The sequence below is a fragment of the Calidris pugnax genome, unplaced genomic scaffold (genome assembly GCF_001431845.1).
Source record: "Calidris pugnax isolate Ruff unplaced genomic scaffold, ASM143184v1 scaffold127, whole genome shotgun sequence".
NCBI classification, from domain to species: Eukaryota; Metazoa; Chordata; class Aves; order Charadriiformes; family Scolopacidae; genus Calidris; species Calidris pugnax.
The window spans coordinates 2,564,874-2,590,807 of NW_015090883.1; the positions used below are offsets into that span (position 1 = coordinate 2,564,874).

At 41.4% G+C, this 25,934-nt stretch overlaps 1 protein-coding gene across 8 annotated transcripts in view; it reads left to right on the plus strand.

The window, feature by feature from the left end:
* FOXN3 (forkhead box N3) overlaps positions 1–25,934 on the plus strand; it is a 130,136-nt gene that overhangs the window by 97,723 nt on the left and 6,479 nt on the right. For 3 of the 8 annotated variants that reach the window (XM_014947021.1, XM_014947022.1, XM_014947020.1), the window contains 3 exons: positions 7,462–7,527; positions 18,249–18,357; positions 25,511–25,534. In XM_014947021.1, the coding sequence (XP_014802507.1) occupies positions 7,462–7,527; positions 18,249–18,357; positions 25,511–25,534 (199 nt within the window). The remainder of the gene's footprint in view (positions 1–7,461; positions 7,528–18,248; positions 18,358–25,510; positions 25,535–25,934) is intronic. The other 5 variants (XM_014947023.1, XM_014947025.1, XM_014947026.1 and 2 more) reach the window with 5 other exon arrangements.

The following is a 25,934-nucleotide window of genomic DNA, read 5'->3' on the forward strand; positions in this document are numbered from 1 at the left end:
TTCTCCAATCTGTACCGTGAAGTTTGTCTCCTGTGTTGATATAATTCCCATTTCTTTAATGATGCAGAGCTCTATCCAGATCTGCAGCTGGCACAAGAAGTCAAGAGCAGACCCAGAGTCTCTCTCTTAGAAGTCTTCTTTGACCATCTTTCCACAACATTTCTAAACATTTTCTGTTTTCTTCGATTTTCAGAGTCTGCTGTTTCATTACTGCACGGCAGTATCCTACCGTATAAAACCTGTAATTCTTTTTCTTGAAAAGCACAGACCTTTTGACACTTGTTTCAATAATAATTGTCGTTCCACCCTGTTTGTGAATTTTCCTGTAATGACACAAGTGCCTGGGGTTCCTCTGTTGCTATGTCAGTCTGCCTGTGTTATTAGCACGCACCTATTTTAGCTGCTGGGATTTTCGTTCACCTTTTCTGCTCTTGTTTTTGGTTTTAGACTGCATTTGGCTCCCTAGTTAGACAATACACAGGCCTTTCACTGGCAGTGTCACACGCCTGACCCCTTTTCCCATCATTAGTAGCGTTTTTTTCCTTCAGAACCCTGAAATACTTTTCTCACTATTGTTTTCGTGTTTATCTGATATTTGCCCTGTACTTTCTGGATCCTGAAACCGGTGTGGAATTTATGTTTGCCTTCCCTTGCTGTGTTCATGCTGTGGTTTGTGCCATGGTGGTTCCAGTAGTTGAGATGTTTGGGTGAAGCCCTCCTGAAGACTCATCTTGCAGTGAAAGTATCTAAAAGCCACCTTTTCCCGCAGAGCTAATGGCTGAGAGCCGGGGGGACTGGAAACACTTCCCTCAGGGTCACTCGGGCTGGGCGAGATGGCGTTGCTTCTTTTCCAGTTGGCATGTCCTGCCAGGCTGGACTGGAGGACATACTCAGATCTCAAGGTCTGGTGGACACAAACGTATCTTGAAATAGCATGAGAAGGAAACGAGTGCTTACAACAAACTGCTGTATGGGACAGTAAGGTATGGTGTACTTGGTCTTAGGTGGGCAGAGTTCTGTAGAGGGCTTCCCCCTGCCAGCTTTGCTGGAAGAAAAACCTGTTGTTAGCAGCAGGGACCATTATGAAAGCTTGAGCAATGATGACCTTGGTGTCCCAGTTAGGAGATGGCACACATCTTCATAACCAGGGCCAAAGAGCATGTGTGTTTGTGTAGTTGTGTATCCTTTGGTCAAAAAAAAAATACATGTGCAACCTGTAAGGCTGCAAGGAATTAGGGCCCTCACAATCCCGTTTCCACTGTAGAAGCTGAGGCTGCAGCCATCAGTTAAGAAGGTGGTTGAAATTCCTGGCCACAAATTAGGTAAGTACATGATGGAACAGAAAATCCTTTCTCTCTCCTGTGCAAGGCTCAAGGCCAGTGCTTTTTCCAGCCGATGTTTTCTGTTCAGTGCTACAAGTGGCACAGGTTGGATGGAGTTAAAATTTAAGACTTTACTGTTGCCTTTCCAATGGATAAATTTTATTTTCACAGCCTTCAGCGCTGAAAATTAAGCTTGCCAGTAATGTATACCGAAATGAAAAAGTATTTTAAAAATAAAGGAACAAAACCAAAGCAAGCATCTCCACCCTGTTTTTAAGCAGAGAATGTGTTATAATACACCATTTTTATCTATAAGATGTATATCTCATCTCTCTGTAGTCAACTGTCTCTTAAAATATTTTTATCTTGCACTGGTAAAATATATATCAGTGTTGTGAGTCTTTCTTTTAACAGCTAATTGATCTTAATCTTTACTACTGAGATGAAAAGTTAGGATGGTATGTTTTGGTTTCATACAGCTTTCCAGATGATAAATGAACCTCTTTGAGTTTGTGCATGTGCAAGACCTTCTGTAACTCTTTCTCCTACCATTCTTTTTATTAAAGCCTTTAACAGGAATATATGTTGTAACTGTTTATACAGTTTTTTCAGCTGATAAAATGGTATTGTTAGAGAATGGAAATTGTATGTGTTGCTTCGTGATGATAGAAATTTAACAAAATAGAGGAGCAGGAAGATTTCTCTTACAAATGTTCTGTATTTTTTAAAGCTAGATCTCTCAGAATGATTTGTGCCGTACCTTACTTAGCAGTGCCAGAAATGAACTTAAAAACCAGGAAAAAAATTACTGGTTCATTTAGACCCATACCTTTCTCCTCCTGTGTCCCATCCTGGATCGTTTCAAAGGAGTGGGAGAACCACTGTGACTGCCAGAGCAGTTTTGTATTGCTAGTGAAATTGCTTCCTCCTGGCCTCTATTATAGCTTCCAGAATTCTTATTCTTGGTCTTTCGTGCACTGTTGTTGAGGTATGAATATAATTTCTTGTTTCTTCCCAAGATCTTGGTTCTGAATCCTACTATTGGTTTACCATATGCTTCCACAAGTATTCTGTTTGTTTTAAGAGCTCTTCTCAACCGTATTTAAATATTTCAGAGGTGGACTTAGTGGCATCCTACACCAAGGAGTCTGCCAGAGTTACAGTACTTACACTTTTCTTCAGGTATTCCTTTCTATCTTGCACATTGCAGTTTTATTTTAACAGCTATGTTCTTATTCTGTCATCAGGGAAAATAAATTTTTTAAAAAAAAGCAAACAGGGAAAAAAAGCCTTCACTATTAATTATTCTCTATGTCTTTGACCTAACCTGACTCCTACCAAGGGTAACCATCATGATGTGAGAAGGGAAAAGGCACATCAATTAACAGACAAGTTAAATAGGGGCAAGCTGCTATTTGCTCTGTTGCAGTTTAATAAGCCTGAAGGTAGAAGGTGGAAGACAGTGTGTTGCTTTTCCACCATTTTCCTGCTGCTGAAAATGGAAAATATCAAAGAATCAAATCACAAAAAAAACATGTAGGAATCGGTTGTGCTGGGAATTGAGGCAGGGAGTAAAAGACTGATTCTGTAGAAAAGGAATAAACCGGACTTTTATCTTCTGAGTAGAGTGGCAGTAAGTTTTATGCATTCCAACTGGAGTAGAGCGTTTGAATGGAAAGAAGCAGTGGAGGATGCTGAGGCAGAATGAGAAGGGGCCGAAAGCTGGCATACTGAATGGTGAAGTGAAATTCTTTGCAAAAATAGTTCTCTTTTAGATGTAGTAACTTTGAATTAAAAGATCTTATAAATTCCTTCCTGATGAGATAACATGGCAATGGTTGTAGTGTACAGATGGTGCAGTTTATTTACTAACTGTATTTTTTACGTCAGTTGGCAGTAACATTTTATAGTACCTAAATATGCATCTTCAGTGCCTCTCTCTAGGCATCTGTGCTGGAAAATTCAGGCCATGGTTGCTTTGAACTGCTTCAACTGCTATTTTCTTTAAAACCTTATAGTATGGCTGTTAAAATAAGTACCCTCTAGCAAAATCAAGAGGGACTGTGTTACCCTAATTTTTATTACTGTTTAGTTGGAAGGGGACGGATTTGAAGCATTCAGTGAAATCAGATGAAAGTTTGAAATAAAAATATCAAAATAATGAAAATAATATGAATTTTGAGAAAATACTTCCTCTTTCTGAGAAATTAATCGGTCCAGAGATCACAAACATAATAAAAGGACAGCTGTCACATCCGGCTTTCTCAGGTACCCTGTTTGGTTTTAATTATTTTTTGTCCATTCTAGAATAAACAGCCTGCTACCTGGGGGCTGTCCTTTATGCTGAACGTTTGTATGTAATCTCACGCCAAAATATTTCGTGCCTCCTATTTTGCCACTTGGACATGTCTGTGCAGGACAGACTCTCATCTGTACAGACAATGCACAGAGTGGAGTTTGGCTCAGAGCACGTCTTGGCGATGTGCGCTGGATCATAATTCCACAGAGCAATGAATTGTAGGTGAGTTCCTCAGTGCAAGAACTAGGTGCTGTGTACCCATTCCGTGTTCCCTTTTGAACACTCTGCTGAATGGGGGCTTGGGTCTACGATGCAGCGAACAGACCCGCCGTGAGGTTGGGGACTTAGCCTTCATCAGCGTCATCTTCATCAAAAGAAGTTTAATCTTTTAAAGCAACGCTGGCAAAAATAACACAATAACTGCAAGGGGAGGTGCTGCAGCTGTGATGGGGTGCCTGCCCTGTCTTGGCTTTGAACTGCGTTGGGATGCATGCTTTTGTGCCTTAAACATTTGTGTAAGTGTTTAAGGTTTCTTCCAGGTCCTTTCTGATACCCTGTGAAAGGACTCTTGGTGGATGAGGGACCGAGGGGACAGCAGTCATCTGTCAGGGAGAGCTGCAGCTGCTGGCAATTTTTGTCACTATGGTTTTGTCACTCTCGGGTGTTTGAGACTTTGACATACTCTTCCTTCTTCATACAACACCCATAATCCTCCCTCTTTTTTGTTGTTGTGTGCTTTCCTCTTTCACTGGGGAAGTTGGGCATCTTCTACTTTCCACTAGCGAAAAATGGACATACAGTTTGTGTATGCAGTCAATTCACCACTTTAATTAGCAAAAAAGAAACCAGAATGCATTCATTTAAATCCTTAATTTTCTCAATTCCGAAACTTTGTATGTAGTTATTTTTAACCTGGTTTCCTAGGGAAAGATGTTCCTGCAATCATTTTTCACTAACCACCCACTGTTAATAACTTCAGAGCCTCTGTGTTGATCGCAGACTTGAGGTAGGGCAGAGATCTCAGTGTGACATCCGCAGCTTCACAAATGGGGGTAGAGGGAGAGGATCCAGTTCCCAGCCTGTTTGGGCTGCCAGGTGAGGTCAGCCCTTACTTCTGGCAATCAGAGGATGGGAGAGACTTCATGGAGACACCAACCATGGGGAAGGGGCTGTCAGCGGGGAGTGGGGCTCTGGTGGCCACCAGGAGTCTAAGCAGAAATTCCAGTCCAAGCAAAGGAGCCCTTCATTCGTCTGCCTTCAGTGCTGCTCCTCATGACTACTTCTTACCTCCTCCTCAGGAGAACACCTCCAAACTGCAAGTGTAAACACTGTGCAAGAATGAACTAGCCTTTCAGTTTGCCATCAGACATTGCTTCTGCACCACTCTGTGGTCTCCTCGACCCTTGTTTTCCTTGTGCACCCGGTCCCTCCTTTTTCCTTTCGCTCTGCAGGACAACCCAAAGCACGTTGTCCTGGATCCTACTGGCACCACCCTGGGTGCATGTCTCCAAGCCCTCTTACTTCTGCCAAGTCGTTATGGAATAGCTGTCTGATTTCTTCAAGAACGTATCAACAGAAAGAGATGGAGCCACCATAGCAGATGTGGATGGGCTTGGGTCATGGTTGTGCTTTGGAAAACGGCTGCTGGGGGTGCAGTTGTGTGTTGTAAACAGCTCGTGTTGGTGTTGTGAAGTCACTACAGAACTTAGTGGGCCAAAGGCTAAGACTGCACCTTTCAAGATAAACTGGTTGCATAATTTTTATCACAAAGCGCAGAGTTTGTTACACAAACACAACCCAAAGTCAGCAGGAAATGTGTTTTTTCTGGTTGCGTCCTTTTCTTCTTTCAACAGCAAAGTTAACATTATGCTACAGTGTTACCCAGTGGTGGAACCTTATTTAAAGGAAAACAAGAGAACAAAATTTAGGAACATCCAATGAACGAATGTTGGAGTTGGCTGTATGAATTGTGATGTATTAAATTCAACTTCTCTTCTAACAGTCTTCTGATTTTATGCTATGAAAGAGATGGGAGAATTCTGGTTTGGTTTGGTTTATTTCTCAGGCTTCTCTGCTTTTTATATTGCTTTTTAATGTTAGATAGATTGTCCCTCTTCGGTTTGACTCAAGGGAAGGTCTTGCTGTGTGGTGTGTGGACCGGGTCCTGCACCAGAGCTCAAATTGGGGAGTAAAGCTGTTTGGAAATGGCACTTTTGGCAGAGATGCTCACAGCAGGAAAACTGCTTCTGATGTGTCTTCAGATTTGAAGATGAACATAAGTTGGTAAAAGAGCTTTTCTGAGGAGTCTGCTGGTGACTTTAGGGAAAGGACACACTGACCTGTCCAGGAAACAGACAAGCAGCTGCTTTCCAGTGTGTGGGCACCTTCTATATAATTTAGTCTGCTGCTTCTTCAACTTTAGTTTTACACCTAGTACGCTGTTACTCGACTTACTGTTTCAGCAATTAAATAATAGAGTAGCCATTAGACGTGTGTTTCCAGCTATTCACAGAAAGTATATACTTAAACTAAGAAAAAATCCCTTTTTTTTTTCTTAACCGTTCAAGTGAGTTTCTATTTTGCTTAAGCAGATATTGAAAAACTCTCTGTGTCATTTGTGTTGTTAAAAAATTGCAGGGCTTTATACCACATTACATTACTGAAAATAGATTTGAAATATATAAAGGTGCAATATACATATATTTTTAAAAGCGATTAGCCAAAATAAAGTGCCATGAAGCTATTAGTAGTAAATTGAATTTTTTGGTATGTAATTTAGTATAAATACTGACAAGCTGAAAAAAAAAACCCAACAACCCTCAAACAACAAATGCATACTCATTAGTCATTCAGTTTAGCAGCACGGAGGCAGCAGCCGGGCAGGGCGTGCGTTTTTCTGTCTGCTTGGATTGCACACTTCATTTATTGGGCCATGGCAAAGGCGGCTCTCTCTGTCACACGGCAGCGCTGGGCGATTAGCAAGTTGTGCCCCGGGGCAGCTGGGACGCTTTGCTGGGGCAGATGTTCTTTTCAGCTTATTCAGTGGCCGTTGTGGGGTTGTTTACTGTTGTCATAGCTACCCACATTGCCATAGCAGCCGAGCTGCCTGTGTGTGAAGCAAGTGAATATAGTTATAAAAGGATCATATTTTGTTCTGTCTCTATAACTTACCATCTGTCAACTGACTGTTCGTGATGGATTCAGAAACCAATTTAAGAAGAGCAGCCAGCCAATGGGTTTTGCTTATACTAAAGTGACAGTGGGCGAGGACGTAAATAAGTTGGTGCTTCAATGAAATGCTAGTTTCTTTTTTTTTGTTTCTTTTTTTTTTCTTTTTTCTGCTTAATTGTAGCAGTTTGGCTTCCAACGCTTTTCTCAAACATTGCTGATACGGTATGGACAAGTCAAAATGACCCGGTGTCATCTTCTGCCCTGTACCTGCTGAGGTGTAGGTGTTCCTTACGCTTTCCCAGGCTGCTGTCAGCTCCCCCTGTGCCTTGCTTACCAATTGTGGTGTTGCACCTGCTTTCACAGACCCTTTGTAATGAAACCTAAATACTCTCCTCAGAATTAAACAGCAAATTGACAAGGCTATCAGCGAAGGTATCATGCACACACGAGTATGGTTCGGTAACCTTCATCGCCGCGCTGGTACCTAATAGTAGCAATGGGATCACGTGCAAGTTTGGGGATAAATTCAATGTGTGATCAACAAGCCCTCTGAATAATGAACTCTGATATCTTTTCACTGCAGAGATTTGGTTGAACCTATAGTTTAGCAACGGGGGCAAGAAGATTAGCCCAGTTGTAAATAATGTATTTATTGGTTGATTTTTCCAGATCCTGACATTGATGCTGCCACTGCCATGATGCTTTTGAATACTCCCCCTGAGATACAAGCAGGTTGTGAGTAGATATTTCTATAGCATATAGCAACATAGACGTGTAAAGTTAATATTCTCTTTTATAAGTATACAGCGTACCAGATAAAAAGGAAGAATTCGTGAAGAAATACAACTTCCCTTGTAGATCCTTACACTTCCTTGACCCTTACATGAGTATAATTTTGTGGTTCATGTTACATTCTTTGTTACATGAATAATAGTAATCCGCGATCTCTAATGCAAAAGAGGGGTTATTGTTATTCATGGCATACACATAATTGAGTAACATACCATTATCCGTACTGATAGAAAGACCTGGGGCAACAGCCAGGAGAGAGGCAGGGAGGGAAGGAGAGCAGGAGAGCGAAGGGTACGTGGCATATGGTTTTGTTTTCATTTTGTTTTGATTTGACTCCCATCGTGTGAGTTACCACAGCCATCTGGATACTTTCCATTCACTTGGGCACTGGTTCAACTCCTTCCTTGCACACATCCTGCCCGTTTTGTGCTCTCTCTGATGCAAGGCAGCGGGCAGGCTCCGGGGAGCAAGGAAAGGTCTCATTTCCTGCCAATACTGTCCTTGTTCTGTGACCAGACCCGAGGTTTTGATGCTGTGTATTCAGAGAGCACTGAGGGGGCTCCAGCCCCCACTGTACCCCACTGTGCAAATGCTGCAGGAATGCTCCTGCCCCACAGAGCTCGCAGTGCAGGTATTAGAGGGATCCGTAGAGGAATACAGCAGCACAGGAGCAGGGAGTGCAGGCAAACAAACATATCGCTGGTCAGCAAGCACGCCAGTAATGCCAAGTGACAGGCAGCTTTAAAAAATAAAAGCAGAAGTTAAAATAGAATCCATTATCAAGCCTGTCTAGCATCACCGCTATTGTTCTAGCTTGGGCAACCAAATTCAAATTCCAGGGGAAGCCTTGATTCACACTTTGATACTCTGCCTGGGGAAGAGAGTCAATTACCATCAAAGCATTTCCTGTGCAGCCGAGGACAGCAATTGTCAGCTGGCTGTGTGACCCTGCTGGAGAAATGCCTCTTGAGAAGCTCCTCATGGGGGAGAGTGCCACGTACCAAGAAGCTGTTCATTCTGGAAGGAGATGAGTGGTCCTTGTCCTCTTCTCCTCAACAGCCTTCAGGGACTGTGCACAGTAAAAGGGTGAGCAATCCCAGGTATGTGTAGGTAGGAAGAAGGAAAGATTTTATCAGGGAGAGAAGGTTATCGTTGGGCTTAGCGGGAAGAATAAAATGACAGATCTTCAAAGGTTCAGAAATTTAGAGAAGCCAGACTTGTGGGGCAGAGAAAGAGGGAAAAGAAGCTGGGGGAAAAGGAGAGTGCCAGGGTAAAAGGGTATGTGGGAAGAGGGAAGGAGACATAAAGAAGCATGTGTAGGAAAAGGATGGGGAAAATGCAGAATAATCTGAATTCCTGGAAGAAGTGGAAAGCAGGAGAAGCAGGAGAAGGTTGCAGACCAGAAAGGGAGGAGATCCATAGCAAGCTGTATATACTAAACTCACTGCGGGTTTTTGTCACATGCACATGTTTGCCAGCATTGCAGGTGTTTGTATGGAAGTGGTTTGGAGACTTGGGCACTGTCATTTCATAGAGATGGTGACTTGCAGGTTGGAAATGGCTTATTGCTATTTTAGTCTGTAGAGGTCCCTCTAAGGAAGGAAATTCTAGCCTTCCACAAGTTTGGCATCTCTCCCCCGATGTCACCTTCCCAGTGGGCTGTTGTGCCAGGATCTCAAAAGCCAGAGGGAGATGAAAGCAGAAAGGTGGCTCCTCATTCACATTCCTCCCTCCTTGATATCTGCAAGTAACGAGACCTTCCTCCCTGCCTTCAAACTGAAATGCAGGGTCTGCTCAGAAGTTTATGAATCCTTCCAAATGTTGGGTAGAATTGGCTGGTGCCAGGAGGAAAGGGCAGAAGTTTTTATTGTAACCTCAGAGGTCCTCTAAATTACAAAGGAGAAACATTTCTGTGTGTGTGTGTGTGTGAATGGATACCTGAGGAAGTAAATCAGCCTGTCCTATGAATTGCAGTTGGGTCTCGCTTATCTACCATGTTAGGAAAATCTTAAACTTAAAGCAAATTAACTCCTACTGCACATTAAGAAAAAAACTGCATGAAAAATCACATTTAAAATTAGTTTTCAAATAAAAGGCAATTGGGCTATAAAATTTTCATTGCGATGCTGAGCATCGTCTAGAAGCTGGCAGTTCATTCTCTGCTCTGTCGGTGACTGCAGTGGTCTGTAAATCAAGCTGTGAGTGATGGGGGCAGTGAGCTGCTGGGACTGTTTGATCCTGTGAAGATTTAAAGTTCTGTTCATCGCATCAGACTGTGGTGTCAAGCACACGCTCAACCCGTCAGGGCTGCAAAACGCCCCATGTTCTGAAGACAACATTTTAAGAAGGAGGGATGTAGTTTACAGTTTGGCCACAGGTGTTAATTCCTGACTGAAAACACTCTTTGGGTCCAAGAGTCTGACTCAAGATGTGCCAGTCCCACCACAAAGATGGTCAGATAGAGGCAGAACCCAAGAGTCAGGTTGTTATCCTGTGAAATGACAAGTCAGAAAGTTTAAAACTCCGGTCCATGAAGGCCTTTGGGTGTCCTACAGACATTTAACCATCACCGTGAAACGTGGCCACCACCAAAGTAGACTGTGGCAGAGTCTGTGGATTTCTGTTTGTGTGGATGGTTACATCTGTTGTCTTCTGATTTTGAAGGCATCTTTTTGGATGAAAAGCTATTTTTTGAGCAGGATAACAATCCAGGCTCACCTAGGCAGTGTGGGTGCTAAAAGCACCTGTAGCATGAAGTTAGCTACAGCCATCATTCAAAGTCTTATTAAAATTTATTCTTTTAATATAGTTTGTCAGAAAGGAATCCCATCTCAGCGGCATTAGTAAATCCAGAGTAAACTATTCCTGCTTTGTAACAGATTGATTAATTAGCTTTATGGTTTTAAATGAGCATTTAAAATTGCATACCCATGTGTGAAACTGCTAACAACCACACATGAAGTCTAAATTCAGCTTTTGCTTTTACATGAAATCTTGAAATGGTGTCTGAGCTGGCACAAATGTTGCTTCCCATTTACCCCAATCACACCATGCTTTAGGTTTTGTGCCAAAAATTATGGCAGAATAGAAAAGTAAAATACAGTTATTAGGATTATTTTCTGTTTTGGGGGATTTTACTTTATAGACTCATGAAACTGATTGTACACACTGTTACTTCAGGTTGGAAATAATGCAATTATAGTTGGGGTGTTGACATTCAGAAGTCAGTTTCGAAAATATTACACTTTTCAATATTTTCAGAGACCAAATATTTCTAGATTGTAACTAAAGGCAGAAGTTCAAAGTAGCCAGTTCCATGCAAGAGTCTACAGAAACATACAATCCAGCTGGCACCAAAAATACAGCATGAAAGATCAAAGAATCACAGAATCATAGAATCACAGAATGGTTTGGGTTGGAAGGGACCTTAAAGATCATCTTGTTCCAACCCCCCTGCCATGGGCAGGGACACCTATACTACAGTAGGTTGATCAAAGCCCCATCCAGCCTGGCCTCAAAATACTTCCAGGGATGGGGCAGCCACAGCTTCCCTGGGCAACCTGTTCCAGTGCCTCACCACCCTCACAGGAAAGAATTTCTTTCTGGTATCTAATCTAAATCTCCCCTCTTCCAATTTAAAACTGTTACCCCTTGTCCTGTCACTGCACTCCCTGACAAAGAGTCCCTCCCCAGCTCTCCTGTAGCTCCCTTCAGATATTGGAAGGCTGCTCTAAGGTCTCCCCAGAGCCTTCTCTTCTCCAGGCTGAACGTTTCTGGGCCTGTTTCCCCCATGGGAACGTAATTCACAGGGAGCACAGAGGAAGAGGAGATTGTGAACAAGTGGTGAGGCTCAGGTTAGAAGTCGTGGCTGCTAACTCAATGAAGCCCATGGGTTAGTTTTGTACAATTGCTAAGATTTTCAGTACTTCCGTTCTTACCAATGTCTTGAAAGTCATTCATTCCCAGCTGTCACTCCAGTGTAGCTTTCCCAGCTTCTAAGAGTGTCGCGTCCTGGGCACGTCATTTAGCCTTGCCAAACCATTGTGTTTTGCCATGAATAAAATGGAGATTGTTTTGGGTGGTTTTGCAGTGTCTGGACTTCCTGAGATTCAAGTCACTGTAAGCATTTTAAGTAGTGATACCTACTTAATTGGTGAGGTCACTCTGAACTTGGAACCCTTTGCTCTTCAGGAAGGACCAGTGAGAAGGGAGCGTGTGGAGTGTGTGTTGCTGCTGCTGCTCCTGAAACAATGCTGTGGTCAGAGTGACTATACTGGAAATCTTCATTTAATTCAAGAAGTCCCTGACTCACCAATATTTAACATAGATTCAAATTCATGAGTGCCCGTTGCTATATAATTTGGGAATTGCACCCAAATGTAAGTGCATTGCTCAAGCTGAAGCTTAATACTGCAAACAGCTATAAACAGTGAGGGCAGAAAGGGTTTGGGTAGAAACCAGGAAACTGAGAGTCCTCAGCTCTGAACATCAATCTTGTGCTCTTGATACTGCTAACCACTGCTCACCCAGGTCAGCTGGAAAGTGGTGGCCTTCAGGAGACTTTACAACACTGGTTTTGTGGGTGGTTCCTTCCAGGAGACTGAAGCGCTGTGGTGAAGGTGTCTGGGAAGACATCAGCATGCAGTTTTGCTGAGTCCTCCTTAAAAAGCAAGCTTTCCAGTGGTGAGATCAGTGTCTCTCTGGTCTGCAAATCTTTATTGCTCTTTGTCTCAAAGCATATAAAACCCAGAAGAGATAAATATATTTTAAATTTGGCAGGAGGATAAGTAATTCCCTAAAAAGATCTACTAATACTGTACCTTTATACTTCAAAAATTGTACCTCCATGAAATTTGCTTTTTAAGCTAATGCAAGTGGATTGTACATTGGAAGATATATTTACAGAAATCAAGTCAAAAAATTGATATGAAATTCCCTTAATAACAGACAGAAATCCTCCAAATAGGATCAAATAGAACATGCTGTTTTCTTGGGACATCTTTATTGTATATGAAACTTGATAACGGTAATGTTCTGTTTGTACTGCTTGTGGACAAGTCACTTATTATAACTTATTAAGCTTCCAGCCGAACTTTTTATATCAGAAAATAATAAATCATTGACAGTAAAATGTTTCATTAAGCCCTATTTGCTGACAATTCTGCATCAAAATGAAAAATGGGAAAAGACATTTTCATAGGGTTGAAACTTTCCATTCTAGTTGCTGGGATTTTTTGGGGAATGGCATCCTCAACTTCTACTAAAGAGGATTTTTTTTTTTTATTTTTTTTTTTACTTCTCTGTTTCAGTATTAAGTCATTAAGGTGAGGGAATAGAATTGGAAAGGAAACTTACTGTTTTCTACTTCTTTCTCCCTACTCCTCATAATTTGATTCAGCAGCGTGGTTCGGTTTCTAGTTGAGCAATCCCAGCATCACCAAAATGAAGAATTGTTAGCCATGGTTTTCTACTTCTACAAAAAATAACTCGGAAGGTTGAATTTTTTTTATTAAATATCCTTAGACAAGGTATGGGTGTGACAGTATTATCAAGATACACTTCTCTCCCCCCACCTCAAATTTTTGTTTAGATTAAACGGCTTGTTGGTGCATCCTTGATTTGCATTTTGTTAGGACTACAGACTATGAAATTTAAGAGCTGTAAAATTGTCTTTGAGCAGTAAAATAGAAGTTGTTAGGCAGATGGCATCAAATTTATGCCTAGGATAATAGAGTTGAAGTGAATAAAGTTATACATTTGGCAGATAACATTTGCTTTTGGCAACTTCTACTGTCCCATCAATTATACATCATTAGCAATTTCCTATTTTCAGTTCTTGTAGCCTGAGATAAAATATTCTGCTAAACACTGTCCTGGAAGGGAGATTGGCAGAAAAAAGCTGAAGCTGACAGATATTAGCAGAAATTTGGTACCTCTTGTCTATAATGATTTCTGTGTGGGGCTACGATGACTTCTGTGCTGCAAGAGATGGGTCAGGGAAGAGAGCCCTGAGATAAATGCATGTGCCACAGGATGACAGAAGAGGCAGAGAACCAGTCTGTCCCTACAGGATACCTTCATGCTCTAATATTCCACTTTTTTAAAATTCATTTTCAAGAAATGCTATTCAGTCTTTGTCAGTAGCCTAAATATTGGCTACCTTGAGCTAGACAGTTTAATGAAGTGCATGCTTGTTTCCCAGATGACATAAAGAATGTTTGGTCCCCCTTTCTTCTTAATTTTCTTGATTTACAACAAATCACTCTTAGCACTGATACTTCATTTGACTTCCATGTGCCAACATTTAACCGAGAAGTTGGTTTCCTTATTTATTGAGTTGCTAGGGTGTCAGTGTGTCTGATGACTCTATCAATTATTTTCTCTTTCTTTTCCATTTCAATTTTGCCAAATTGCTGTATTGTGTGTTAGACAATCAAATCTTCAGGGAAGGACCCAGTCTAACAAGGGTTTGATTGTTGTGAAAGTCTTGGATGGGGTTGGTAGCTCAGCTGGTTGGGGGAAGTTTGCTTCACCTGCACGCAGACTTGGCAAGTAAGACATTATGGATGCAATCTGTTGAGGGATGTGATGAAAGAAGTCCATGGTTTGGGATGTTCTACTCTGCTAATTTGCATACAAGACCATGCACTGATTAAAACACTCGTGCAGTCGTGGAGTGATCGTGTGCCCGTCTGCTTACGTTCCACCTCCACAGGCTGAGTACAGGCTACAAAACAACTTTGGATTTTTCAGGGCTTCTGCTGGATACTTTTAACACGATCTGAACGTAGTGTTTTGATGGGTTCGGATTATGGTGTGTTCTCCTACATGGCATTCACTTTATTATCGGTTAAACTGTAATGTGAGAGTTTGCTACAAAAGACAGATTATTTTCCCCCCTGGAGAATTTCAGTCTTGCTTTTTGACGTGGGATGAGTTGCCTCTCTCCGCCGTTAGCTTGTGGAGACTTGGTATGTCAGCAGATCCTACTCAGGTTGTGGAATTCCACCAGCGCAGCGTAAGAGCCAAAAATCACTCACCCACTCACGCAGCTGATCAGGGGCAGATTCTCTGTACGTGGTTTAACGCTACTCCAGAAAATGCCTCCTGGGTTTAAGCTTCCTGAGAGCAGAATGAGATCCAGTGCCTCCTTGGAACTTCACTTCCATCCTTCAGTGATGAAAGCTGAAAGGTGAATAATGATTTTGCTGTTTCAAACTCCTTGCATTTCATTAGGAGCATTTTGTGAAAGGGGGAACCTCCATCAAAGAGATGGCACAGATCTTTTTGCATTGTTTTCTTGAGCTGAGTTTCTCACACATAAACGCCTCAAAGGTGTAAATTACATTTCACACTTCTGCCTAGGAATTGGGAACCTGTGACCTGCCTGTACTGTTGGGTAAAGAAGCATTAGAAAAGAGGAGTCCGGACTGTAAGGTGTTAGTCCAGAGTGGCACTGATTGATGATACGGCTTAGAGTGAATTATCTTAGCTCCACACCTTGAATCTTTAGTCTAAAATATAAATACCTCACCTCAAAGTATGGTTTTGAAAAGTAATTAAAGTTTGTAAGACATAAATGTATCTCTGGAATAAAAGCACCGTGCATTTTCCAGTCAATAATCCACAACCCTTCAAAAGTACCAGCACGTGGAAACAGTTCCATGGATAGTAAGCAGCCATCTTCTACAGCCTGCACAAAGGCAGGGAAAGTGTCTGGATACCAGGGACAATGTATTAGCAGTTTATATAGATAGATTTTTGTTTAAAAATAAAGTAATTACTGTCATTTTGTGAAGGATGAGTATTGGTGCTTTAAATGCTTTAAGTAGAGATGCGTGAGCAATAGAGATCAGTCTTACAGTGGCACACTGGCTATGTGGATAACTAGAAATTAATCCCTTCTACCATTGAATTATTTTGATCTTGCTTTGCATTTTGGGTTTAGAATGCTACAGAAATTAATTTATCAGCAAGTTGTGGTGGGTTTTTGTATGTTTTTTTTTTTTTCCATTATGGTCCTAGATGTTTGCTGAAAGGATACACTGCATCGTCCAGTGTCCTCCTTCAGTTCATCCCTTCCATACAACCTTTCTGTTTGTCTGTCTGCATAAGCTCACTGGTGATGTAGTGGTACTGCTGCAGCATAAATCAGAGATTTGGGAAACAAAAATAAATAGCAATAACACTGCTGTTGCAAGCTGAAATAATAGTTACTGAATTCTGAGTGGTGGTTTCAATATCCAAAGGTGTGGTGTACTTCAGAGGAAAGTCAGAATCACAGAATCACAGTTAAAGCCTCTTCTGACATGAATAGTCCTATTGAAGCCTTTCAATGGGTGGAACTGTGCTGAACAGACACCATGGAAGTGAATTTCAGTGGCAGGAGCAGGTACTAAGTTGTGGTTTTGGGGGTATTTTCAAAGGACAGCAAACTTCTACTGTCTTTTTAAAAAAAAAAATAAACAAAACAGTTGTTAATTCCTGAAGGGAAGATGGGGGTTGGAGGGGTGTTGAGGTGTGGATGTTAAATGTGAAGCTTTCCAAGACAGTACCACATGGTAACTTAGAAACCTCTACTCTATCGATCTTCTGATATTTAGCAGGTTTATCTGTTGGTTTCAATTTACCTGTTATCTGTGCATTTTAGGTTAAGCTGTATCCTTGGGCAGACAGCTTTTCTTTCATACCACTGGTCTTTTAGCCATCTTGAGGTCATGCTGTTGAAACAAATATAATAAGGAATTCAGATTTTGGAGTTTTTCCTCTAGAGTTTTTAGCAAGATAACATTCCTCTACAGTATCTACAAACACAAACATGGAAAGTCTGATAGTGCCCCATGAGTGAAGCAGATCTGATCGATTTCTCATAATCTTGTGCTGGAGGAAAAAGTGCACAAAGTAGTGAAGTATAAATAGCAAAAAGCAATTTTTAAATTATTTTGGTCATTGAAAGCTGACCCTAGCTGTTACAAAGTAGGTTCTGTAATTTTAGCCATTTGAGGCTGTACTTAAGCACCTAAATATAAATGCCCTGTTCTTCAGAGGTGCTGCAAAGCAAGGGTGGCTGTAGGGCAGTGACAGGGTTTGGTCAGGGGGGTGATGTGCTCTCACCGGAGGGAGAAAGAAGATTATTTTCCCAGAACTAATCTGTGTGGTCTGGAGTGAAGCAAGGGGAGCTTCAGGATAGCGGGGAGGGAGGTGTGGGTCTGGCTTGGCGTTGACAGGAAGGTGAAATAACGTAGAAACAATGTACTTCTGAGCTTATATTTCTCTGCCTCAGAATACACTAATATTTTCAGGTGTGAGCATTTGAAGTTGGGTGTGTAAAGTGTATGTGTTGATTCTTAGGCTGAATGATTTTTCTAGTCCCCCTGTAGTTTGTTTAAAAATAAAATTCTGTAGGTGTACATAAAGTGATAGGGTTTACATTTATCTTCTATATATTTATGTAACATCCCTGTGTTTAAAAATATTACATCCAGAGTAATGCTCATCATTCTCTTTTGGGGCATTCCCCATCAGGGCAAGTCACGGTGTGAATAATGAGTTAGAATAAAGAAAAAGTGAGCGAACTGGCCAGCTGTGGATGTTTAAAGAAGCAAGTTCAGGTTGAAGCTGTTGTAGGTTACAGTTCCCATCTGAAGGGACATAATAGCTGTGCAAATAAATGGCATTATGCGTTAGTCCCTGGTAAGTGGACTTGGTGAGCCAAGCATAAGAATGGTGTTCAGGAGTCCTGCATTCCACCAGGGAGGAGGAAAATGCTAAGGACAGGCTCTCCCTTTGGTGGTGCTTAGGAGTGTCTCCTCTGCTGTTCCTTCAGCTGGGGGGTTGGCTGCCCTGGGCTGAGCAGCGCGCAGGAACATGGATAGAAAAAAGCACTTGGTGGTAGGTTAAAATCTTGTTGGCCAAAGCTTCAGTTTTTGACACACAGCCCAGTTCAAAGTCCCCGGTGAAATCCCTCATCTGCCCAGTACCTTTGCAGTTCAGTGTCGGTGGCATTGGTGGGTCACGTTGGATGGAGGAGGCTTGGCTGCATGGCTGCTGTCAGGCTGGGTGACAGAGGTCATTGGTGGCAAGAGAGAGGGGCTAATTAGTGCTATGGAGCTAATGCCTTTCTTAGCTTCTTCTCTTTTCTTTCCTGGTAAATCCACATTTGTAGTTAATATTTTATTTTGCAGGAGACAGAGGTCAAGAGATGGCTGCTCAGAAAGTAAGCTGGGATGATAAAAAGCAGTGACCTACGTTCTTGCAGTGAAGTGCTTATATTCTGTTTATCTGTAAAGGGTTGTTTTTTCTTAGTGTAGACAAAATGGTGACATCTGTGCTCAGAGCTGGTTTTCACGTGCGTTCCCAGCAGAACGGCGATTACAAAACAGGAGTGGTTTGGTTGTACAAGGCATGATCTGCAGCAACTAGGTCAGGCAGTGGCTTCCACAAGCCATGTTATCATTGTTCTGCCATGAAAATAGCACTGGAAGCAGCATGGCATATCGCAAGAGCTGAGGCTGAGATGTTCAAGGTAAGCAGTGTACTACACGAGCCTCGCTAATGTTTTCTCAAGTCATTGAAAAGCTTAAGTTCCACGTTTTGCTCCTACATTTTTCTAACTTTTCCTTTAAAAGAAAAAATGTTTCTTTTTTGTTGTTGTTTTTTTTTAGTTCCTCCGGGAGTGATACAAAATGGAGCTCGAGTTCTGAGTAGAGGAATATTTCCTGGAGCCAGGCCATTGCCAATCAACCCTATAGGGAGCATGGCTGTTGCAGTAAGGTAAGAGTGGCTCATTGTGGGATCTTTTTAAAGTAAATGAGTATTTTGCAGAGAATGTAAAAGTATTGTAAGCTCTGCTCAACAGATACTTCACTGCTTGCTAATACTTCTGAGGTTCTACATGAAATAAAACTGCCACCAAAAAGTCTTAGGTTATCATTCTTTGTGAGGTAGTTACGGCGTATCAGTCTGTTGCACACTGGTTTGTAAAAAGCAGTTCTGTTTTCACTAGCAATTTGCAGGCAGTTTATGGTGAGAACCTCCTACAGTGACCTGTTTTTCTAAGTGCAAATGCCTTTTCCTGCTCCTCCCTCGCTTTTCCTAAAGACCTTTTCCTGGATTAAATACCAGCGAGAATAATATCAATAATATTAAAGCAAATGCTGAAAGATACCTAAACATGTATCTGTGGTTTTGTTATTAACAAAAGGTTAATTATCACTAGGTCTTTGTGAGGCAGTTTCTTTCACTACAGTTTCTATTTCAAGGTTATACCAAAACATTCAAGGTTAAAATGTTGTTTGAAGATACTCAACTTTTCCAGAAAGCAGGGCATTAAGAGACACCTAGTGATGACAGTAAGAACTGTGGTTCAGTGCTTTGCTTCACTTCAAGCAGTGAGGGTTTATTGGTGAAAGAACAATTAGCCTCAGGTGTAGCTCCATTTTCAGTCAGTCACAACCGAGATTAATTTGGTCAAGTGCGCTGCCAGTGCCCTTCTCTTTCAGATCTCCCAGTATCTGCAAAAGCTATTTCAGCTCAGGCAGTTGGGTTTTCTGGGTGGGGTTTCATAATTAGCTCTGACCCTGCTTCGCTGGGCTGTTCCAATTACACCCTCTGATCTCAGTAAATGGCCTCAAGGCACTGAAATAAAGTATCTTGATAGCTACTTATTCTGTTACTATTTACTTGGGATTTTTTTCCCATTTCCTCTTTATTATTTTTTATCCCTTTTCAGAATCAGTGTCTAGCCCTTTGGGTCTGCTGTTTCCATCCAATGAAGAGAGGGAACCTTTGACATTCCTATACTCTTGATGCTTAAAATACATAGAGGGGAAGACACTAATTGGAATAAAATCCATATTTTTTGATGGGCAGCTGTTTCAGCTGGTTTTCATATTTGCTGCGCTGAAGGGATGCCACCCTGAGGGTCATCTGCCAGAAGTCTGCAGAGTTCCTCTCCATCCTGCTTTACCACAGTCTGGCCTTGCTGGTGGTGGAGGAGGTCAAACATCTTCAGTGGCTCTGCTGCTGGCTTTAGCCAGGGCTTCAGTTCTGCTCCAGTGGGAATTGCAGAGCTGTTGGACTACAGGATCATTAATTACATATAATTTTTATGAGGTGCCCGAGCTAACTGCAGGACATAGTGGTCTGAATATTCCTTCTTGCTTTTATCTGAATTTCCTGCTTAGGCCCCTTTCCATAGTCAGGGTGGACTTGAGGAGATGGAACTGTTTTTCCTTCCAGGCCACTTGAAAGCTTCCTTCTGTGTAGACATCCTCAAATTGCTGTGCTGTAAGGCTATATATAGTTACATTTTATGCATTTTCCGAGGACTACTTCTCATGTTTTTTCCCAGCAGGTATAACAGGTTCTTTACCAGCTACCTGCTAATGTAGATTTGAGAAATTAGGGATTTTACCCCTCCCTTGCTTATGTTCTTTTTGCTCTGTCTCAGAGAAAAACATTTATAATTAGTTAATGCAGACATTTCTAATTCTTTTTGTTCTCTTCTCCAGCCTTAGGCAGTATTAGAAATAGCTTGCTATGAATATATTCCTGGTCTGCATGATGTCTGCTCATATTTAAGGGCTTCTGCAATATCCCCTCTTCTCATCCTTGGGAAGGGGGCGGACGGGGAGAAGAGGCTTTGAAAGCTTCTGAGAAGTTAAAGGACTCTCTGCAAGTTCAGCAGGCAGTTTTGTCTTATTTCTCTGAGGGGTTTCAGAACTTCTTTAGGAAGAAGGTCAGTCTGAATGCACCATGCCTCTCAGAACATCATCTGGTCCTCTCAAACCTGGATACTTCTGTTACCAGTTACTGTAAAAATGACACTCTGTTTCTTGGTGCTTACCTCTCTTCTCAGATAGATGGGGCGGAATGGGACCTGTTGTGTTGAGCTTTTGTGGCATCTCATGAGAATAACTTCTGCTTTTCATGTGCAGCAGGAGGAATCTACCACAGCATCCTGGCAGCTGCCTGCTCTTACAGTTAAGAGCAGGAGCACTGCTCACATGGCCCGTAGAGGGGCCAGTCAGGCTGGCAGTGGGTGGTTTTAGATGTGTTCAGGTGCAAAAAGGTTTGATTCCCCCTTCCAGCTTTCACCAGGAGGAAGGTCTGCTGGTGAGAGGTGTGTTCTCCTCTTGCAGTTATCTGCAGAAATGATGTGCCTCTGCAATGTATTGAGAAGCCAGACAACTTCTTTCCAAGAAGTTTTTACTCAAATGTTTATTTTCTTGAGAAGAGTTCTTTTGGGGCCGAATGAAAGGCCTAAAACCACCTTAAAAAGGTGGGTTTCATTATTTCTATAGGGGACCTCTAGTGTTTTCTTGGTAGTCAATCCTCGCATAATAAATTAAACCTCTTAACTGGTTTTCTTTAGTTACCATACATAGGTTCTTCTGTAAGGTGCTGGTCTTCTGTTGGGACTTCTTGCTGTCTGAGCTGTTTGTTTCATTTTGTGTTTATTTCCTCAATATCTTAATGCTCTTTGGTTTTGCTGCCCCCAAACTGCATGTGAATAACTTGCAGTACCTTGTCCCATGGCACAGACTGCCCTTAGTGTCAAAACAGTAACAGAAAGTTTGGTCTTGGGTTAAATTTGCAGTTGTAATTAGGTGGAGTGTTTTGACAAATCTGTTAGGAAGGAGGCCAAACTAAGATGTGAAGTCTCTGATTTCTGATGTGTTAGTTCTCCTTAGTTGGAAAGTTTATGGTGCTGTTCTTTCTCAAGAGTGTGACTGAATGTATCAGCGTATTTTTTTCCTGCACAAGGTATTGATGTGTTGCTGTTCCCATGTAATTACATGTAATTACTTTATTTTCTTATATATAAAGTATGATTGAATTAAGTAGTTTGGATTAAAAAACCCTACTGAAAAGTATTTAACAAACACTACAAATCCACCACTTTCCATGAATAAAGAATAGCAATTGAGGAGAGCATCATTATGTTGTAGTGCATTTGGCTTAAATTGCACAAATAGACCTTTTGTTCCAAACTAATCTACAAATGGAAAAGCCATCCCACACTATTTTTACTTTGAAAATCATCCTCTGGTGTTAAATCTCCACAGCAGAGCATAATTGGATGTGTTTTGACAGTAGCTTTTTATTTACTTTATTCACACCACTTTCAGCTTGTTTACCATCCATATTTTCCATGTTGTGGCTGACAAGTCTCAGACCCACCCGAAGACAGCAGGGGAAAATAACGCTTCAAAGCTGCACAGCGTGGAGCATGTCTCTAACATGAGATCCATCATACATATTTTTGGCAGACCATATTCCCCTCCAGTTCCCCGAGAGACTCTAAAAGCAGTCGCAGTGATAGTCTGGATATGTAGAAAAGAAAATAGTGACTCACAAAGGTATTAAATGAAAGGAAGCAAAGCCAGCAGTGCCTTACCTGCAGCATGGAGCTGGGTGTGCTTTGAAGGTGAGCTCTTGCTCTTCTACACGTATCCATTGGAAAATACCTTTCAGATGTTTGCTAAGGAGGACTTCTGTGTCCACTTCAGTAGGCATAGTCTCTGTGAAGGTGGCCAGTGCATCTGCCAAGGTGCAAGAAGCTCTATTGTATATAATCACCTTCCGTGTGAGTAAGGTGTTACCAGTTACACCAGCCCTTTGGAAGAGCTCAAGCTTGGAAGCTGGAATAATATTAGAGCTCTTTGACAACAATTTCCATGCATTCAGCAGACATCCTCTACCATGCTGTCTGTAATTTTGTTGGGTTATCCACAGTGCATGAGAGGTGTGTCTCTGTGTCCCCGTCCTCCTGCAGTGCAGTTCTGAGCCTCAGCCTCGTCTGCCTCACATGGGCAAATCCACAGAGGTGAGGTTGATGGAATTTCACTCCACAGAGAATCTCTCCAGCTGCGTGGTTTACACCTTGTAATTTGGTCCAGGTTATTCTGCAGTGTTTCACAAAATCTCCTTGGTAATTTTTATCTATTAGGCCTTTTTTTCTTTTCCTCTGCCCCAATCGTTCACTGTTAGAGAGGCCACTGAAGTGTTCAGATGGGGTCCCAGGGAAGCCATGGTTTATGAAGCTCTGGTCTTCAGTGCATTTTATTTTGTGTAGGCCAAGATTCCCCATTTTTTTGCCAGATTAAAGTGCTTTTAGTCCTGACCAGTCAACGGCCTGTTGAGTGGTCTGTTCTGATGGGAAGGCCAGCCGAGAACACCATCCCACCACACTGCCCAGCAAAGAAAAAGAGGCAAGAAGAGCTCACAGCCATCTTGGTGGGAAACTGTAAGGAGCAGGTAAAATCTGTAGGATTAGGGAGGAACTAAGCAGAGCCAGTCCCAGTAAAGATGCTTTGGCTGGATTTGCCATTCTCTTTGTTTGTCGAGGCATCAGAAATGTCAGGATGGAGGACAGCATAGAGTTCGTTGCATAACTCCCTTTTTTAGCTCGTATTTCCCCAGAATGAATCCAAGCTATTGTTTCAGGCTAGTTGAAAACTTAGGGACAACTTCCTTATGCCACTTATGCCTAGGTAATAGGTTAAATTAGTTTTGGTAGTGTTCGTTAGAAATACTTTCTTTTCTTTAATTATTGACGGTTAAAAATAAAAATTAATGGGAAATTACTTAGGTTTTTTCCCTTTTTCTTTTACCCCAATTCTCCTTTCTCACCAAACATTTCCAGTTTTTCAAGGAATTTCACAATTATCTGTAAATTGCAAACAAACACAAGCTTCCTAGGGAATTTCCCTAAGTAAAAAAATTTTCCATTCAAGTTTCCAAGACAAAATGTTCCCTCGGGAAAACAAGTGCATCCGCACTGGCACAGCCTCCTGCTCTTCCTTTACTTTGAAAAAAAAAGATAAACAACCAAAACCCAAGAAAACACCTCAAAATGCAACACTAACACAACTTACCAGTTTTATCATGAGTAGATTTTAAAATATCTGTTGTTCTTCTGCTGTTAATGCCATGGTTCCTCGTGCAGCTCCTGATCGTTGGGGTGTGATGAGTTTTGTGCCTAACTTTATTCAAAGATGGAGGATTGTTACTATGATTATTTTTACTTTGAATTTATAGGGCAATTACTAGATTCTTCCTCAAGCCTAGCTTTCATTGTGGTGACTTTATTTCTTACCCTGTCTTTATTTTTGGTTATTTTTTCCTCTCTTGAAGCAGCCATTCAAGCACTGATTAAATAAACCAAACATAAGTAACCTGTGCAGTATAGATGCCAAAGCATAAGTATAATGATATACTTACAGTATATGTGAGTGGTTATTTTTGCTTAGGTAAAGGAACTGGTAGGCATTTCCTTTTATACATTTGTAAAGTTATTCTTAATTGTTGTGCTTAGTCCTGGCTTGATTAGTTTAACAAACCCCAGCTCGTCCTTATTGCATTGCATTCCCCTTCCCACCTGTAACAGGCAGGATGAGTTATTCTTGGGAGCTGAAGGAATCCTTCAGTAACTAAAGGACAAAAATACTGGCTGACTTGGTTATTCCTTTTTTGCAAAATGCAGAGGGCTGCATTTGTCTTAACTTCAGATCTGCTGTTGATACTGACAAAGTACTTCTTCTGCTGGCAGTTCATGACTCACATTTACTGGGCTCCTTTGCATACAATTATGCTGTGAAGTACCTTTGTAAGAGCTTCTATCAATAGTGCCACCGACTTGTTGTTGTTGACTTTTAACTCAATAACCCCTGATAGAATCTCATCATACAGCAACTGAGCACCACTTACTTTTCATATGCTTGCTCATCCCCCTGTCCCCTGGCATGTTTAAGTAACAATTCAGCTACCTGTAGCTAAAAGTTCTGAGTGTCCTGAATTTCCCTTTGAAATTATGGTACCTGGACAGTAAAAAGAGTAGTTTGGGGTTTTTTAGCAAATGTCAAAATCCACAAGCCCAATTTACCTGTACTGCTTTCTTCATACCTTTTACCTGTGTGTTTCCAATTACATACCAAACCTGTCACCTGTGGGTATACAATATCTGCCATCCAGAAGGATCAGGGTGACATTTAAACTCCACAGGTTTGCTTTGTCCATCAAAGGAAAATACCTGTCTCTGGTGTGGAACACAGTAAGCATTTTTCAGCAAAACTTACCTCTGGGGGCTGTGTCACTGTCCTACAGCCAAACTGAAATATTTTAAGAGGAGTCTGTGTGTGGTACTTTTATTCATATAACTATGGTTAAGATCCCTCAAACAAATCAAATAGTCCATGTCAGCAGGATGAAAAGCTGTAGAGACTGTCCCACGGAGCTTCCCAAAAGGACAAGCCACTGCTTTAAAACTTGTGAAACTACATCAGGTTCTGGAAATTTTGAAATAAAGGTCTGAACAAAAAATGGGGAAAAAAATAAGGTATTACTTGAAATAAATTTCCCCTCACTGTTACAGTAATCACAGAATTCTTAATACCTTTTCTTCCCCTCTGTAATTTAAAAATAATGCTAACATTGGAGCAAGCGCTTGATGTAAAAATCTGTTATTGTTTCAGTAACAAAGTTAGAGCTACAACCGGGACTGTGAGTAGAAATACTCAGCTGGCCAAAATCTGGCCCCTGAGACCCAGGGGAGTTCTGTCCACTGGTGATCTGGATGGAACTAAGTAGATCACAGCTCCATTTCTGAGTGAGGATGTGACTGTGTAAGAGCAATAGAAAGCTTCAGAATGCCTCACAAGCGCATACGGAATATGAGTGGTTTAGATATTACTTTATTCAACTCTTACTAATCTACTAATATCAATTATAAGTAATTGTTCATATCCTATGTTTGAGCTATTGCGTATCAAGATACAAATCAGATTAATTTACTTTCAGGGTACGTGACTTTTGATCTTGTGAAACACTCTGCCTGTATAATTCATTTTCATTTCTGTGGATATCCTTTGCTAATTCTCTCCTTGACCTGCTTTCTCTTCCTTTTTTTTATTTCCCCAAGCAGAACTGGTTGGAAATCTTTCAAAATGTAAGTGAAATCCACAGATTTTTCTGAGATGCAAATGCTATCCATTTCCTGACCAGTTCCACCATAGATGCTTTTCTTCTGAAGTGTATTGGTATTTCCTTTCTTCCCATTTTTTTTTTTAAGTGATTTCTTTTTTTCACCTTTCTGTGCCCTTCTTTTTTTCTTTGTCATCATCCCTATTTGCAGTCACTCCCTGTGGGATGCTAACCCCATAGTAGTACACCTTCCCCTGGGACATCACTTTGGTAATCCCCAGGCCTCTCATTCTATTTCTATGTGTTTTTGAAAGGATTGGGATCTGGAGAAAGTCCCATGGGCAGAGCTTTTGAATGCAAATTATAGTCCCTTTATGCAAAAGCAAACACTAGGGATTAAAGCGCAGGGTGAATCAGGGATGTCT